General features: G+C 45.8%; 1 protein-coding gene and 1 long non-coding RNA gene across 3 annotated transcripts in view; one reads left to right on the forward strand and one right to left on the reverse strand.

Annotated features, from left to right (window-relative positions):
• Positions 1 to 526, forward strand: part of LOC139748673 (uncharacterized) — a 45,993-nt gene extending 45,467 nt beyond the window's left edge. The window contains exon 3 of the long non-coding RNA XR_011712791.1: positions 262 to 526. This is a non-coding gene — a long non-coding RNA (uncharacterized lncRNA). The remainder of the gene's footprint in view (positions 1 to 261) is intronic.
• Positions 1 to 17,957, reverse strand: part of LOC139748672 (uncharacterized) — a 45,478-nt gene that overhangs the window by 2,375 nt on the left and 25,146 nt on the right. Inside the window, exons 6-7 of one of the 2 annotated variants that reach the window (XM_071661953.1) lie at positions 1,264 to 1,384; positions 409 to 804 (exon numbers count right to left, since the gene is read on the reverse strand). In XM_071661953.1, the coding sequence (XP_071518054.1) occupies positions 409 to 804; positions 1,264 to 1,384 (517 nt within the window). The remainder of the gene's footprint in view (positions 1 to 408; positions 805 to 1,263; positions 1,385 to 17,957) is intronic. The other variant, XM_071661955.1, reaches the window with a different exon arrangement.

Here is a 17,957-nt window from a genome sequence, read left to right on the forward strand (position 1 = left end):
TAGAAATCACAATGAAATAACTTCGTCTGAACCTGGTATGTCTTCCCAGTGTCATACTTGAGTCTGGTTTTGTATACTTTATTATTTATGATTACTGATGCCTTTACTATATTATACTGCATTATTTTCTCTTACTGGCTTGACTATCTCTACCAGTTCACATGTCTGTATCATCTCTAGTTAATATAACTCATTATGTGAACCTTTATTACGTCCACTAAGTCGGGTCTGCTGCTCATACATGGTCGCTGTCCTCCACAGGTGCTGGTGGCCGAGCAACATGCTGGCCACCGGTCATGAGGGGCACCAGCGTCCAGCTGACGTTGTGGATGCAGCAACCCCAGGACTCGCCCGCCACTCCCTTGCTAACAACTCCCAGAAGACTCACCTGTGGCTGGTAACACTCACCTGGACAGCCTCCGCTCCGCCCTCGGCGCGGTAGGAGACTAGTTTTGGGGGCGGAGTGAGCGCCTGGCGGAGGGAGAGGCTCTCACTCGCGGCCGAGGCCAGTGAGCGGAGAGAGAGCGAGGAGGAGGAGGATGCTGCGTTCTCAGCGGTGACTATGGCGTGTGGTGGGGGCGGTGAGCCCGTCCTAGGGGCGGTGTGGAGCGTGATCCTGGGCTGCGACAGTTCCAGGGCCGGGTTGGCTGGCCGGTACACCGTGCGTTCCTCCTCCCCGCTCTCACTGGCCGACACGCTCCCTCGACGTACGTCAGTGTTGCCATCGTCGTCCCGACGGAGCCCTGATGGTGGAGGCGACCCGATGAACCTGGCGGAGTTGAGGTCCCTATCCAGGGGAGTGGCCTGCAGGGAAGGACTGGTGTCAGACGGGTCAACACTACTGGTGACCTGTGCTGGTCAGTCGTGATGGGAAGGCATCAGTGTCAACTTTATTTCAACTATTTCTATCAATTTGTTGGAGGACATTATACACAGTTGACACATGTAAGAAGAAATGTACAGTTTTGCTGCAGAAGGAATCTAGTTATGTATTCATAAATATGCAAATAAAGACGCCATGAAGCAGACTTTGCAATATCGACCTATTCCTTTAAATCGAATCCGCAATACAGTAATTGGTTTGAATTCTGGGGTAATTGGAAGCCTTCATGGGTGTCCCATTAAAAGAAAATTGGACTCTGAAAAGCTAAGCCAATTAACTACGGCCTTGAGGACGAACCTGACGACATGACTCTTATCTGAAGAATCTTATGATTATTGATGTGGCAATATACCACCACCACAGACGTGTGTGTTACTCACCGCAAGTACAGGGCTTCGTGGTTTCTGTGCCAGGGGCGGGAGGCTGTGTGGTTTACGCCTGTGTTCCTCCCCACCGCTGGGTCGGCCACCACCCATCACATGACCCTCCTGGGCAGGCCTGCTGGGCAAGACAATGGTTAACACGTCATTAAGACACAAACAAGACAATAACACACGAGGGAAAACGTGGCTCAGAGAAGACACTCATGAGACTCCACACAATCCCCACACCTCTAGAAGTATCCTCCAAGACCTCCAGAGACTAGGCACTCACAGATCCCCCAGAAGCCCCAGAGTTACCTCCAGAGACCCGAGTCGTTCCAGATCCTCAGGTACCCCGGAGGTCCACCCCCCCCCCCCCCCCCCCAGAAGCCTGAGAGTTATCATTAACAATTTACAAATACATTTTCTTGGGGAGGAGCGGGGCTGAACTCGGGGTCCTGGGGAGGAGCGGGGCTGAACTCGGGGTCCTGGGGAGGAGCGGGGCTGAACTCGGGTCCTGGGGAGGAGCAGGGCTGAACTCGGGGTCCTGGTGAGGAGCGGGGCTGAACTCGGGTCCTGGGGAGGAGCAGGGCTGAACTCGGGGTCCTGGGGAGGAGCAGGGCTGAACTCGGGGTCCTGGTGAGGAGCGGGGCTGAACTCGGGTCCTGGGGAGGAGCAGGGCTGAACTCGGGGTCCTGGGGAGGAGCAGGGCTGAACTCGGGGTCCTGGTGAGGAGCGGGGCTGAACTCGGGTCCTGGGGAGGAGCAGGGCTGAACTCGGGGTCCTGGGGAGGAGCAGGGCTGAACTCGGGTCCTGGGAGAGTAATTATTGAAACCCGGAAATACTGAAAGTCAGAGGAAAGGTCGGGGTCTTGTGTGTGAGGTCGACGTTGCAGCGGAAAGGTCAAGACTTACCTGGGAAGTGACCGGAAATGTTGAGTTATGAACATTAATAAAGTCCAGCAGACACGGCTGACATTATCATATAAATGTATGGATATGTATTAAAGGAGAGGGTCGCGGTTTGCATGACACAAAGTCCATCTTGCTTACAGACAGACAGACAGGTCGTCTGTTTATTTAGTTGTGTTGTTGTTGGAAATGTCAGTTCTGTGTCCTGTCTGTTGCCGGCCCGACCTGTTCTGTTTTCCCCGTTGTACAAGTTTGATGGTTAATCACAACAACGACTGTATTACTTACAGAATAAAAAACCCACTTTTGATGATGATGTCAAGGCTGATTACAAGTACCTGGAAGTTACACTGAAAAAGTTGTGTGTTACAAGAAAAACGTCAACAGAGGAACAAGTTTCCCTGCGCATGTCCACCCTCTGGATGTCATGTATAATGTAGTGAAACCACAGCCCGCCAGACACACACTAAGTCCCACAACTATTTCATGGTTTACTTTGATCGCTTCGTATTCTAAGTTCCACTCAATGAAATCATGTCGTCCCCCATACACCACATCGATCCTGTTCATTTCCTCCCATTCCTGCCTCTCGCCCATCTGAATGTTCAGTCCCCAGAACCCTCCTTCGCTCTATCCTTCCATCTCTCAGTCTACCCTTCCATTGTACACCCGGGGCATACATTCTCTTGCTCTCGTCACTCATCCTCTCCAGATGTCCAAACCATTTCAATACACAATGAATAAGAACTGAAAATTTCTTTTGGCTTGGGATTGAAGGTGACAAAGACCTCTGGAGGAAGACTTATCTGAAAAGGTCAGAATATGTACATCAGTTGGTTCAGCAAGTAGAAGGTAAGACAAGTGATCATGGTAGTGCTGGGAAGGTCAACATGAATGTTGAGAGGAAAAGGCACATGATACGAAGGTGGAAGGTGGGGGGCGATGATAAAGCTGGTGTGGAGAAACTCGAGATAACAACACCTGATACATGAGGGGAGGAAGAACCATCCACTCTCATCTAAGGTCAGGGGTGACAGGTAAGGAGGTCAAAGCTCTGGGGTCAGAAATCACGCATTCAAATGTCAAGGATGAAAGGACTAGAGGTCAAAGACCAACTGGTCAAAAAGGTCACGGGTTGAATATCGAGAGTTCAAATGTTAAGAGGTCAAAGCAGAGATCAGTAGTTACGGGAATTGGGAGGTTAGGGATGAAACACACTGGCAATTAACTTCACTGACCAATTAAATGTAAACTGACGAGAATATTAATCAAAATATACAGAAATACAACGTTAAAAGCCATATAAGCAGCGGTGACAAGTGAACACTAAACACATGTTAAGCTTAAAGTTGGTTTTATCTTTATATAAACACTTAACATTATAGTTATGAAATAAACATTGATGAAACTGTCCTGAAATGTGACTAGAAGCTTCAAGGGTTATTTTAATTGATTGTGACGTTCTCATCCAATTATTTTGTTCATTGTTACAAACATATATTAATGTGAAAATGGTTTATTTATTAGGTATTAGTTATCGAGTTTTGAACAATAGGTGAAAGTGTATTTTATATTTGAATTATATAGAATCATAATTGATTCTGGTATGATTTATGAAATGATTCTTAAATATAAACAAACTACAGTTGAGTAAGTGAGTGCTCTGGACTAGCAACTAGCGGGAGAATTATTATGATAATTATACCAACATGTTATTATGGATTTCTTAAAATTTCACATAGTAATAACGAATAATCAAACAATTTCTGCGACTGATTAGACGAGGATTATCAAAATAGAGAGTAGATAAAGTAATCAATAATGTGTTTGTCATTATTCTACTGGTGATTAAATCACAACATCACTGAATACCACAAAAGGTTGTGGTTACTGTTGTATGTTGTATGTAAGCAACACAGTAAAACGGATCATTGGTGATAAAACCATATTACTCTTAATTAGTGAACTGTAATGTGTAGGAGAGAGAGAGAGAGAGAGAGAGAGAGAGAGAGAGAGAGAGAGAGAGAGAGAGAGAGAGAAATATAGAATAATTACACAACATAACTGCCTTCCCCTGTGATTTCGTGTCATAATTTAAAAATCTTGTGAAATTTAAGAAAATTACCGAAATCTAGAGTTGGCTGGAGACCAGTTTATCTTCAGAAAATATAAGTATTTACGGTAATGAACCACAAGATTGCTCCTTCAGTGGTTGTTTGTCTCCATCACTTGGCTCCAGGCTAGTGCAAGTCTCGTGTCTTGTGGCTTCATCAATTTGCAGGTCACATGTCCATTGTTCATCAACTAAACATCGAGTTAACATTTTCCTCAACATGTAATCCAGACTTCTTGTGTTTCTTGGCCATGTATAGACTCTCATGTTTACGTCATCATCGTCAGCCACAATTATTGATGTAGTGATGTTTATAATATCTTCAATATTCACTATAAACTCAATATTACCATTACTACTACTAGTAGTAAGAGTAGAGATTATCATTCGATCTTTCACCATGAGTTTGTGTACAGTGATTATAATGATTTCCCCACATGTTGTGTCCAGGAGGCCAGGCAGAGTGTGGTGTTGGTTCATCCAAGACCAGCAGGTGTGGGAGGCGATGCTACACACCGTTTCGTCTATGGCAACATCTAGTGTTGACGGTGTACATCACTCTGCTACTGGCTGTAGCGTGTATGGCAGATGTAGGTGAAAAGATCCACATATACCAAGTTTGCAGAGCTTGATATGTTGATATCTTCTCTAAGCAGGACGGAAGAAAATGAAATGATTGACTCTCCAGGTTGGTAAGATGACGCGACGTTATCAGTAAATTAACTGCAGCAGACAATATACACTTGGCTAGCTAGCTGTGATGCAACACACACACACACACAACCTAACAAGGTGGTAGACTTGACACAAGTGGTAAGTGCTGCAGTCGCTGACATCAAACTCAGCCGTTGTAATTGGCTTCTACTTACTGGATGTATTGCAGCGTTTCCTCTTGTGTTTCATGTGATGACATTAGGTCAGAGGTCAGCACACACGTCATACAGAGAACAAAAGACTGTGCCATGATGTATCTTGGACCAGAAGAACAGTTCTGGAGTGAGGGTCATGCTGGACGATACTCGCTGTGTTGAGGGACGTGAACACTGGTTCAGGAGGTGGACCATCTTGATGGTGATGGGTGACTGGGTTGAGGAAACTCCAGTGTTGAAAATCTTTATCTGAACTCAGGACTCGATAGCCATTATTACCCTCCATCTACTGGACCCAGAGGCTTGCATGATCCATGTCATCCTTCCTGAACATTCCATCGTCCCAACAATACTTCACAACAATTTGACATCCTTGATCCTAATTTGTTTATAAATTTGGTTTGTATGACACTCTGGTCCTCACTCCCGTACACTCTCCTCTCCCATCATGGCTCACTTGTAGTTCCCCTTTATATATATTCTTCCTTACTGCTTCTCAATTTCTTTCCAGGTATCGTCCATTAGAACAGTAAAATATATACTAAATATATATTTATACGAGTATTGCTGGCGTTTTATTACCTACTATCTTATTTTCTTCATACATCTCACAACCAAGCCACCAGGTTACCTCCTTACAGTACGCCAGACAACTCCGTCATATTACATGTGACAAACACAACACATCGACTCCCATCACGTTTTCCATTGCCTATCATCGTGTCGACTCCATAATGATTGAAACCTTTCAGATAAGATTCCAATAACGTACGTCTTCTCTAAGCACGTTCTCCTGCACGCTTTTAGCATAATTAAAATGAGAGTAACAGTTGCGCCAAGCTTGAATAATCCACCGTAGTGATCTTAATTTAACTTGTGGAAGGAACTCGCCCGTCACGTATACCTTATACTGTGTGTTGGAAGATTTGGAACAACTTATATCTGTCAAGGTTGTGGAAGACAAGTGGAGACTGATCTTGTCTCAGTGTGAATGTTTCCATTCGTCTGGAGTGTACAGGTTGGAGAGGAAGGCTCTGATCCTGTGACCCAGATCAATGTTCCTCATTATAAAACATTTATATGAGGAAAATGTCATGATGAGACCCAGTGAGGGGAGGCGATGGTGGAGCGTAAGGACAGAGTAAATGAGGTACATAGAATGAAAACGAAGAAAACAGACATTTGGTAAGTAGAAAGTGAATAGAAAATAAATAAGATATTGGAGAGAAAGAGAGGAAGACATGGATAATAATAAGGAAGAGAAAAATAGAAAAGTTATTAAATAAAGAGATCCTGAAGTTGTAGTTGGGTGTTGGTAACTTAGTTGTATTTAACATGTGGTAAATCCCGAATGTAATGCCTTTAATACCCCATTGTCGGCCTGGACCACACTCACTTGCCTGAAAGATCGTAGCCATTATACAGGATTAACGTGTACATCAAGTCGGTTGTAATCACGAGAACAGACGCCATGTTGTGTGTGTGTGTGTGTGTGTGTGTGTGTGTGTGTATCTAAGGATGTTGCGCTGACGCATATATTCGAGCAAGTGCGTATTGGAGAGTTGTTAGTTAATATGGTCATATTAAACAAGAAATCTGGAAATATTTACGCCAACATTATGGCCAACTTGCTCTAATGTCTTCGTTATTGAGGAAGATCCCAGACCACATATGGTACGACCTCTGAGTACGCGAATACGACCCTAGTGGACAATGACCTGACCCTGAAGACCATCATAAACAGAGGTCGTAGCTTCAAGCTTCAAGGGTCGTACTGTCGTCTGCTGAGACAACCAACCTTATTTTACAACGTTTAAAAACATTTTTGAGCAAAAGTTTATTTCGGGAAGCTGACAGAGGAAGCAGTTTGTATATAGTGAAGGAAGACTTGCTGGCACAACCTGGCTGTAAACGCGAGACTGGTAGAGGAAGTGAATCTTTGGGCCAAAGGTTATTTTAAACTCTCCTTGACCTTTACAGACGATACAATGACCTAGTCTGACCGAGGAAGGTGGCTGCACCACACATTGTCTACACTGCCTGAAGTATGATACAAGTTGCTCATGTGTGTGTAAACACACACACCACACACACACACACACACACGGAATGATTGTTTACACAGTGAAATAGAAAATATACAGATATGTGATGATACTTTAGTACTTGAAGAGAAGCAAAGTCATATCAGAGATGACACAGTGGAGTGGAGGAGGAGCGACACAAGTAGATGTGACAAGAAAATGTAGACAGCAAGATGGCATCACAGATACACAGGTCAAGACGCAAATGGAAATAAAATTGCCACGTAAGTGGAAGGTGAAGATGTTAACTTCAGAACTGAGTTTAACGATTTACTGATGGTAAACAAATTAGTATGAATCACTGGCATCCATAATTGTCAAAAAACAATAATGAAGAGAGAAGAGAAAGACATCAATGTTAATAAAACGTTTCTGAAGAAGAAAACTTCAGGAGGGACGAGTGATCAGCAATATAACCTTTCCAACAACAGTCCAGGTTATGGTACAACCAATACTGATGAATTATTAGTCATCTTCAGGGTAGAGTCTGCACTCTGGCTCATCCATGACAACAACTGTTGTGACAACCAACAAGTCAACACAAGTCTGTCAAAATTCTTAGCAAATTATCACAATTTCTTCATAAAGTCCAAAATCCACTTAATGGAGAAATGAGTATAGCCACCTAGGGTCGAGAGAATAGGTTCGAATCCTAGTTGCGACAGTCGGTCCACATTCAACCCAGCTGTTCATCCACCCATTGGGGTCGGTCGATGAATGGGTACCTGGCTCAAGCTAGGATATACATACCATTATAGGCCACATATGTAGTCTGTAATGGTAGCTTCTAGACGGCGATCCTCCGTTGTGATGTTGGGATTTAGATAACTGTTAAGTTCTGATGATGACGAGGTGGATTGTCTCCACGAAACATGTGAAAAATTACATGTTAAAATCTTATAAACTTACTCTGAAGTGCGATTCCACTTCATTACTATCATCACGGATTAGTGATCATATATATATATATATATATATATATATATATATATACATATATATATATATATATATATATATATATATATATATATATATATATATATATATATATATAAACTGCAGAAGCTGGTGACTGAGTTTGGAAAAGTGTGTGGAAGAAGAAAGTTAAGAGTAAATGTGAATAAGAGCAAGGTTATTAGGTACAGTAGGGTTGAGGGTCAAGTCAGTTGGGAGGTGAGTTTGAATGGAGAAAAACTGGAGGAAGTAAAGTGTTTTAGATATCTGGGAGTGGATCTGGCAGCGGATGGAACCATGGAAGCGGAAGTGGATCATAGGGTGGGGGAGGGGGCGAAAATCCTGGGGGCCTTGAAGAATGTGTGGAAGTCGAGAACATTATCTCGGAAAGCAAAAATGGGTATGTTTGAAGGAATAGTGGTTCCAACAATGTTGTATGGTTGCGAGGCGTGGGCTATGGATAGAGTTGTGCGCAGGAGGATGGATGTGCTGGAAATGAGATGTTTGAGGACAATGTGTGGTGTGAGGTGGTTTGATCGAGTGAGTAACGTAAGGGTAAGAGAGATGTGTGGAAATAAAAAGAGCGTGGTTGAGAGAGCAGAAGAGGGTGTTTTGAAGTGGTTTGGGCACATGGAGAGAATGAGTGAGGAAAGATTGACCAAGAGGATATATGTGTCGGAGGTGGAGGGAACAAGGAGAAGAGGGAGACCAAATTGGAGGTGGAAAGATGGAGTGAAAAAGATTTTGTGTGATCGGGGCCTGAACATGCAGGAGGGTGAAAGGAGGGCAAGGAATAGAGTGAATTGGAGCGATGTGGTATACCGGGGTTGACGTGCTGTCAGTGGATTGAATCAAGGCATGTGAAGCGTCTGGGGTAAACCATGGAAAGCTGTGTAGGTATGTATATTTGCGTGTGTGGACGTATGTATATACATGTGTATGGGGGGGGGGGGCCATTTCTTTCGTCTGTTTCCTTGCGCTACCTCGCAAACGCGGGAGACAGCGACAAAGTATAATAATATATATATATATATATATATATATATATATATATATATATATATATATATATATATTATCTATACGTATATCTATCTATATATCTATATATATATATATATATATATATATATATATATATATATATATATATAAAGGGTTAAAGAGATGGCGGTGATTATGGCCTCAGCTGCTGGTGTCGTCTGGGCTAGAAAAAAAATACGGTTTTCCTAAGTAGTCACAACAGAAAACGGTGTTCTTGTATTATCTAGACGTAATTTCATCTAATGTCTGCGATAATGTCATCAAAAGACAATAATAATAAGTAAAATTTACCGTCATCCATGTATAATATAAGAGAAAACCCGAAAAGTGTGTAAAAACGGGGTCTTGGCGCGACGCGTAGCCATTTAAACCTCGAAGTCCAGACAGTTAAAAGTCGCGCCGCCGGCGGCTTTTAATTCTCGAGCGTCCAGACAGTTAAATGTCGCGCCGCCGCCGGCTTTTAATTCTCGAGCGTCCAGACAGTTAAATGTCGCGCCGCCGCCGGCTTTTAATTCTCGAGCGTCCAGACAGTTAAATGTCGCGCCGGCTTTTAATTCTCGAGCGTCCAGACAGTTAAATGTCGCGCCGCCGCCGGCTTTTAATTCTCGAGCGTCCAGACAGTTAAATGTCGCGCCGCCGCCGGCTTTTAATTCTCGAGCGTCCAGACAGTTAAATGTCGCGCCGCCGCCGGCTTTTAATTCTCGAGCGTCCAGACAGTTAAATGTCGCGCCGGCTTTTAATTCTCGAGCGTCCAGACAGTTAAATGTCGCGCCGCCGGCGGCTTTTAATTCTCGAGCGTCCAGACAGTTAAATGTCGCGCCGGCGACGTTTAAACCTCGAGCGTCGCGCGATTAAATGCCCCGCCACAGAGTTTTAACGTTGGAGCGTCTCAGACGATTAAATGGCGCGCCGCGCGCTTGTAACCTTGAGAACTTAGACAATATGAGACGCGCAGTGTACATGTAGCATTACGCGCTACACTTGATGATAGTTGACGAACACGATCTACCTTTGCTTGTGGTACAGCGTACCGTGGTGATGTCAAGTGTACCGGGGTGATGTCAGGCGTACCGCAATGGTACAACTGTATCGTGGTGATGTCAGACGTCCCGTAGTGATGTCAACTGTACCGTGGTGATGTCAGGCGTCCTGCAGTAATGTCAACTGTACCGTGGTGATGTCAGGCGTCCAGTAGTGATGTCAACTGTACCGTGGTGATGTCAGGCGTCTTGCAGTGATGCCAACTGTACCGTGGTGGTGATAGGTCTTTCATAGGTATGTCAGCTGTACCGTGGTGATGTCAGGCGTCCCGCAGTTATGTCAAGTGTACCGTGGTGATGTCAACTGTACGGTGGTGATGTCAGGCGTCTCGCTGTGATGTCAACTGAACCGTTTTGATGTCAAATATACTGTTGTAATGTCAGGCGTCCCGTAATGATGTCAACTGTACCGTGGTGATGTCAGGCGTCCCGCAGTGATGTCAACTGTATTGTGGTGATGTCAATATACTCTGGTGATGTTAGGCAGCCCGCATTAATGTCAACTGTACCGTGGTGATGTCAAGTATACAGTCGTGATGTCAGGCATCTCGCAGTGATGTCAACTACACCGTGGTGATGTCAATATACCCTGGTGATGTCAGGCATCCCGCAGCGATGTCAAGTGTACCGTGGTGATGTCAAGTATACTGTCGTGATGTCCAGTGTCCCAGAGTAATGTTAACTGTACCGTGGTGATGTCAATATACTCTGGTGATGTCAGGCATCCCGCAGTGATGTCAAGTGTACCGTGGTGATGTCAAGTACACTGTTGTGATGTCAGGCATCTCGCAGTGATGTCATCCGTACTGTGGTGATGTCAATATACTCTGGTGATGTCAGGCAACCCGCAGTGATGTGAAGTGTACCGTGGTGATGTCAGGAGTCAGGCAGTGATGTCAAATGTACCGTGGTGATGTTAGGCGTGTCAGTGATGTCAACTGTACCGTGGTGATGTCAATATACTCTGGTGATGTCAGGCATCCCGAAGTGATGTCAACTTTACCGTGGTGATGTCAAGTATACTGTCGTGATGTCAGAGATCGCACAGTGATGTCAACCGTACCGTGGTGATGTCAATATACCCTTGTGATGTCAGGCATCCCGCAGTGATGTCAAGTGTACCGTGGTGATGTCAAGTACACTGTTGTGATGTCAGGCATTTCGCAGTGATGTCATCCGTACTGTGGTGATGTCAATATACTCTGGTGATGTCAGGCAACCCGCAGTGATGTGAAGTGTACCGTGGTGATGTCAGGAGTCAGGCAGTGATGTCAAATGTACCGTGGTGATGTTAGGCGTGTCAGTGATGTCAACTGTACCGTGGTGATGTCAATATACTCTGGTGATGTCAGGCATTCCGAAGTGATGTCAACTTTACCGTGGTGATGTCAAGTATACTGCCGTGATGTCAGAGATCGCACAGTGATGTCAACCGTACCGTGGTGATGTCAATATACCCTTGTGATGTCAGGCATCCCGCAGTGATGTCAAGTGTACCGTGGTGACGTCAAATATGCTGTCGTGATGTCAGGTGTCCCAGAGTAATGATATCTGTACCGTGGTGATGTCAATATACTCTGGTGATGTCAGGCATCCCGCAGTGATGTCAACTTTACCGTGGTGATGTCAAGTATACTATGGTGATGTCTGGAGTCAGGTAGTGATGTCAAATGTACCGTGGTGATGTCAAGTATACTGTCGTGATGTCAGGGATCGCACAGTGATGTCAACCGTACCGTGGTGATGTCAATATACCCTGGTGATGTCAGGCATCCCGCAGTGATGTCAAGTGTACCGAGATGTCAAATATGCTGTCGTGATGTCAGGTGTCCCAGAGTAATGATAACTGTACCGTGGTGATGTCATACTCTGATGTCAGGCATCCCGCAGTGATGCCAACTTTACCGTGGTGATGTCAAGTATACTATGTTGATGTCTGGAGTCAGGCAGTGATGTCAAATGTACCGTGGTGATGTCAAGTATACTGTCGTGATGTCAGGGATCGCGCAGTGATGCCAACCGTACCGTTGTGATGTCAATATACCCTGGTGATGTCAGGCATCCCGCAGAGATGTCAAGTGTACCGTGGTGATGTCAATATACAATTGTGATGTCAATATACTCTGGTGATGTCAGGCATCCCGCAGTGATGTCAACTTTACCGTGGTGACGTCAAGTATACTCTGTTGATGTCTGGAGTCAGGCAGTGATGTCAAATGTACCGTGGTGATGTCAGGCGTTTCACAGTGATGTCAACTGTACCGTGGTGATGTCAATATACTCTGGTGATGTTAGGCATCGCGCATTAATCCCAACTGTACCGTGGTGATGTCAAGTATACTGTCGTGATGTCAGGCATCTTGCAGTGATGTCAACCGTACCGTGGTGATGTCAATATACTCTGGTGACGTCAGGCATCCCGCAATGATGTCAAGGATACCGTGGTGACGTCAAGTATACTGTTGTGATGTCAGGCATCTCGCAGTGATGTCAACCGTACCGTGGTGATGTCAATATACTCTGGTGATGTCAGTCAACCCGCAGTGATGTCAAGTGTACCGTGGTGATGTCAAATATGCTGTCGTGATGTCAGGTGTCCCAGAGTAATGTTAACTACCGAGGTGATGTCAATATACTCTGGTGATATCAGGCATCCCGCAGTGATGTCAAGTGTACCGTGGTGATGTCAAGTACATTGTTGTGATGTCAGGCATCCCGCAGTAATGTCAACCGTACCGTGGTGATGTCAATATACTCTGGTGATGATAGGCATCCCGCAGTGATGTCAAGTGTACCGCGGTGATGTCAAGTATACAGTCGTGATGTCAGGTGTCCCACAGTAATGTTAACTGTACCGTGGTGATGTCAATATAGTCTGGTGATGTCAGGCATCCCGCAGTGATGTCAAGTATACTATGGTGGTCTGGAGTCAGGCAGTGATGTCAAATGTACCGCGGTGATGTCAGGCATCCCGCAGTGATGTCAACTTTACCGTGGTGATGTCAAGTATACTATGGTGATGTCTGGAGTCAGGCAGTGACGTCAAATGTACTATGGTGATGTCAAGTATACTGTCGTGATGTCAGGCATCTCGCAGTGATGTCAACCGTACCGTGGTGATGTCAATATACCCAGGTGATGTCAGACATCCCGCAGTGATGTCAAGTGTACCGTGGTGATGTCAGGTGTCCCAGAGTAATGATAACTGTACCGTGGTGATGTAAATATACTCTGCTGATGTCAGGCATCCTGCAGTGATGTCAGCTTTACCGTAGTAATAAGTATACTATCGTGATGTCTGGAGTCAGGCAATGATGTCAAATGTGCCGTGGTGATGTCAGGCGTCCCGCAGTGATATCAACTGTATCGTGGTGATGTCAATATACTCTGGTGATGTTAGGCATCCCGCATAAATGCCAACTGTACCGTGGTGATGTCAAGTATACAGTCGTGATGTCAGGCATCTCGCAGTGATGTCAACCGTACCGTGGTGATGTCAATATACTCTGGTGATGTCAGGCATCCCGCAGTGATGTTAAGTGTACTGTGGTGATGTCAGGCGTCCGGAAGTGATACTATCATGGTGATGTCAAGTATACTGTGGTGATGTCAGGCGTCCTGCAGTTATGTCAGCTGGACGGAAGTGATGTCAATATGTGTTGTCAGGTGTCCCACAGTGATGTCAACTTTACCGTGGTGATGTCAACATATTGATCTGACGTCAGGCGTCCCACAGTGATGTCAACTGTACCATGTTGATGTCAGGCTTTCTACATTGATGTCCACAGTACCATGGTGATGTCAGGCGTCCCGCAGTGATGTTAGCTGTACCATGGTATGCCAATATCTTGTGTTGATGTCAGGTGTCCCACAGTGATGTCAACTGTCCCGTGGTGATGCCAAGTATACTGTGGTGATGTCAGGTGTCCCACAGTGATGTCATCTTTAACATAGTGGTCAATATATTATGTCAGGCATCAGGCAGTGATAACTGTACCGTGGTGATGTCATGTACACTGTGGTGGTGTCAGGCGTCCCATAATGATAACTATACCGTGATGATAAGTGTATTGTGGTGATGTCAGGCGTCCCGCAGTGATGTCAACTGTACCGTGATGTCACGTTCACTGTGCTGATGTTACGCGCCCCATAGTGATGTCAACTGCACCGTGGTGATGTCAGGTATACTGCGGCAATATCAGGCGTCCCTCAGTGATGCCAACTGTGTCGTGGTGATGTCAGGCGTGCCACAGTGATGTCAACTGTATCGTGGTTATGTCAAGTATACTGTGGTGATGTTAAGCGTCCCGCAGTGATGTCAACTGTATCGTGGTGATGTCAAGAATACTGTGGTGATGTTAGGCGTCCCACAGTGATGTAACAGTATCGTGATGTCAAGTATACTTTGGTGATGTCAGGCGTATCACAGTGATGTCAACTGTATCGTGGTGATGTCAAGTATAATGTGATGTGAGGCGTCCCGCGGTGATGTTAACTATCGTGGTGATGTCAAGTATACTGTGGTGATGTCAGGCGTCTTCCATTGATGTCAACTGTACCATGGTTATCAGGCAGACCACGAAGTGTTGATGGGAGACGTGCCAGGTGTACCGTGGCAATGTCAGTGATATTACGTGTACACCTGATGTCACCATGATCATGGTGACATCAGGTGTACCATGGGGATATCAGGTATATCATGGAGACATCAAGTGTACGATTACGACATCAGGGGTACCGTGGTGACATCAGGGGTACCGTGTTGACATCAGGGGTACCGTGTTGACATCAGGGGTACCATGGTAACAGGTGTACCATGGTGACATCAAGTGTATCATGATGACAAATATACCATGGTAACATCAGGTGTACCATGGTGACATCAGGTGTACCATGGTGATATCAAGTGTATCATGATGACATCAGGTGTACCATGGTGACATCAAGTGTATCATGATGACTCAAGTGTACCATGGTGACAGCAGGTGTATCATGGTGACCTCAGGTGTACCATTGTGACAACTGGTGTACCATAGTGACATCAGTGTATCATGGTGACATCAAGCGTCCTCACACCACAATGTCAGGCTCGTGAGCCAATCGATTGTCTTATGACGTGAGAGCAACAGCTGAGTGTGTTGACCCTCGTCACATCAGTCACAGTTGAGTGTGTGTTGACCCTCGTCACATCAGTCACAGTTGAGTGTGTGTTGACCCTCGTCACATCAGTCACAGTTGAGTGTGTGTTGACCCTCGTCACATCAGTCACAGTTGAGTGTGTTGACCCTCGTCACATCAGTCACAGTTGAGTGTGTGTTGACCCTCGTCACATCAGTCACAGTTGAGTGTGTGTTGACCCTCGTCACATCAGTCACAGTTGAGAGCCTGGAACCCTGGCCATCCCGGGCATGTCAACAACAGGTAAGTTATTATGATACTTGAACACGACGGTACGACCCTTGATCACGACGGTACGACCCTTGATCACGACGGTACGACCCTTGATCACGACGGTACGACCCTTGAACACGACGGTACGACCCTTGACCACGACGGTACGACCCTTGAACACGACGGTACGACCCTTGAACACGACGGTACGACCCTTGATCACGACGGTACGACCCTTGATCACGACGGTACGACCCTTGAACACGACGGTACGACCCTTGAACACGACGGTACGACCCTTGAACACGACGGTACGACCCTTGAACACGACGGTACGACCCTTGAACACGACGGTACGACCCTTGAACACGACGGTACGACCTTTCAGTATGGTAAAAATAAAAAGAAAATACCAATGAGACAAAGTAACATCAAAAACAAATGATAATCACAACACAGACACCCCTCCAGCAGCCAGACCTCCACGTCCCCCTCCAGCAGCCAGACCTCCACGTCCCCCTCCAGCAGCCAGACCTCCACGTCCCCCTCGAGAGTTGGCAATCCGCTGGTCGATATCATCGTAAGGACTGGAGTCGTCCAGTGCCCGGCTCTGTGTACGATACGCAATACGCCCTCCTTCCCCCCCGTCTGTACATCCTAAGCACGCCAATCGTTACGCATAATAGATTTATCTATCGAGTATATTTTTCAGTCTTTTGTAGTGGTTTTAGGTGTAGTTGTATGAATGTTTGATCGAGTCTGAATTAATTTTGAACCATATTCTGACCGAATGTTTGATGACAAGTCTGGAAAGGAAGAGGACTGTGTGTATACAACAACGTGTTAAACCTTCTGATTCTAAAAGAATTTCTAAATGTCAAAACTTTTGATGAATATCCACGAAACATGTTGTTGTTGTTGTTGACCTTTGTGGTCTTAATGTTCGTGGAGAGAACAGGGAAGCAAATATGGTCAGAGCACAACATGAAGACGTGGTAGCAACGTGTGGTTAATGTCTGAAAATAGTGAGTGTCAGGCATTACTCACATACCTCACACTGGCAAGAACAACTTACTCGTACCGTCTCGAGTCCAGCTCCGAGCGAGTCCTAAATCACAGACATCCTGAGGTCGTGAACATCCTAGACAGGCAGGATGTGGCCAGCTCCCTGGATGAAGCCCTCAAGATGTCAAGTGTGTCCAGGAGACAAGATCGAAGTTCCCTCGATTATGTAAACAAGAGAGAGAGAGAGAGCGGGTCGAGCGTGGTGCCACGATGACAGCTGCGACGCGACTGACCAGGTTTATTGATCACCTCCAGTCTGGTGTGGGGGTCCCTTCAGGTGGGCTCGGGTCGCCCACTCACCCCCTTACTTTCCCCCGCACGCCCGTGCCTACACACACGTGATCCTGCACCCACGTGCACCTGCAGGATCCTTGGTGATCGAGAGATCCTTCGTCACTCACCACGACAGTAAATGTTACGCTGCCTCACATGACGCCTAAACATGTCTAATATACCTCACCTCGCCTCACTGTGAGCAGAACTAGTGAACAGTGACAATAAAGCCATCATACATACAGGAACGTATCACATACAAGAGTGAAATCAAAGGTCATGATGTAGACAAATCCCCTTCCTCCTCCTCTCCCACCTGCTCCTTCTGTATGACTTTCCTCCCCTCAACGAAGTTAGGTAATAAGGGTCTCTGCTCATCCTTGACGGAGGATGAGGTCACCTGACTTCTCTGGAGGAAGACTCGAGCTCAACCTAACCTTCCCTTTCCTTCCTGCCTCACAGTTGTACGTCTAGATACACTCTATCCTGCATGTGATCCTTCTACATATACCCTCACTGATGTACCTTCCTAAATGTACCTTATCTCTGTATGTACCGCCTCCTGTGTGTACCCTATTGCCGCTCCTCATCTCCCCTCCACATGCTACAATAACCCCCCACCCCACCCCACCCTCCCACCTAAACCTTATCGTGAACTACAACAATAAACGGAAGAAACCTGCCTAAATCCTCCCCTACAACACACCACTACAGTATATAACCATCCATCTCCACCCCACATCAGGCACAGTACACAGCCCTCCTCCCCTTACGATATATTGCTATAGTGAACAATCCCTGGCTTTTCACTACGATACTACAATACCCCGTGATTGGCCAATCCATCCAATCAGGTGAAATAATTGGCCATTTTAACTCGGCTAATCAAAGTCGTTAATGGATTGATTCTGGTAACATCACTTTAATTTTTCCTGTGTTGTCTGACTATCATCGGCTGTTTCTGT

The sequence above is a fragment of the Panulirus ornatus genome, chromosome 5 (assembly GCF_036320965.1).
Source record: "Panulirus ornatus isolate Po-2019 chromosome 5, ASM3632096v1, whole genome shotgun sequence".
Classification (NCBI taxonomy): Eukaryota; Metazoa; Arthropoda; class Malacostraca; order Decapoda; family Palinuridae; genus Panulirus; species Panulirus ornatus.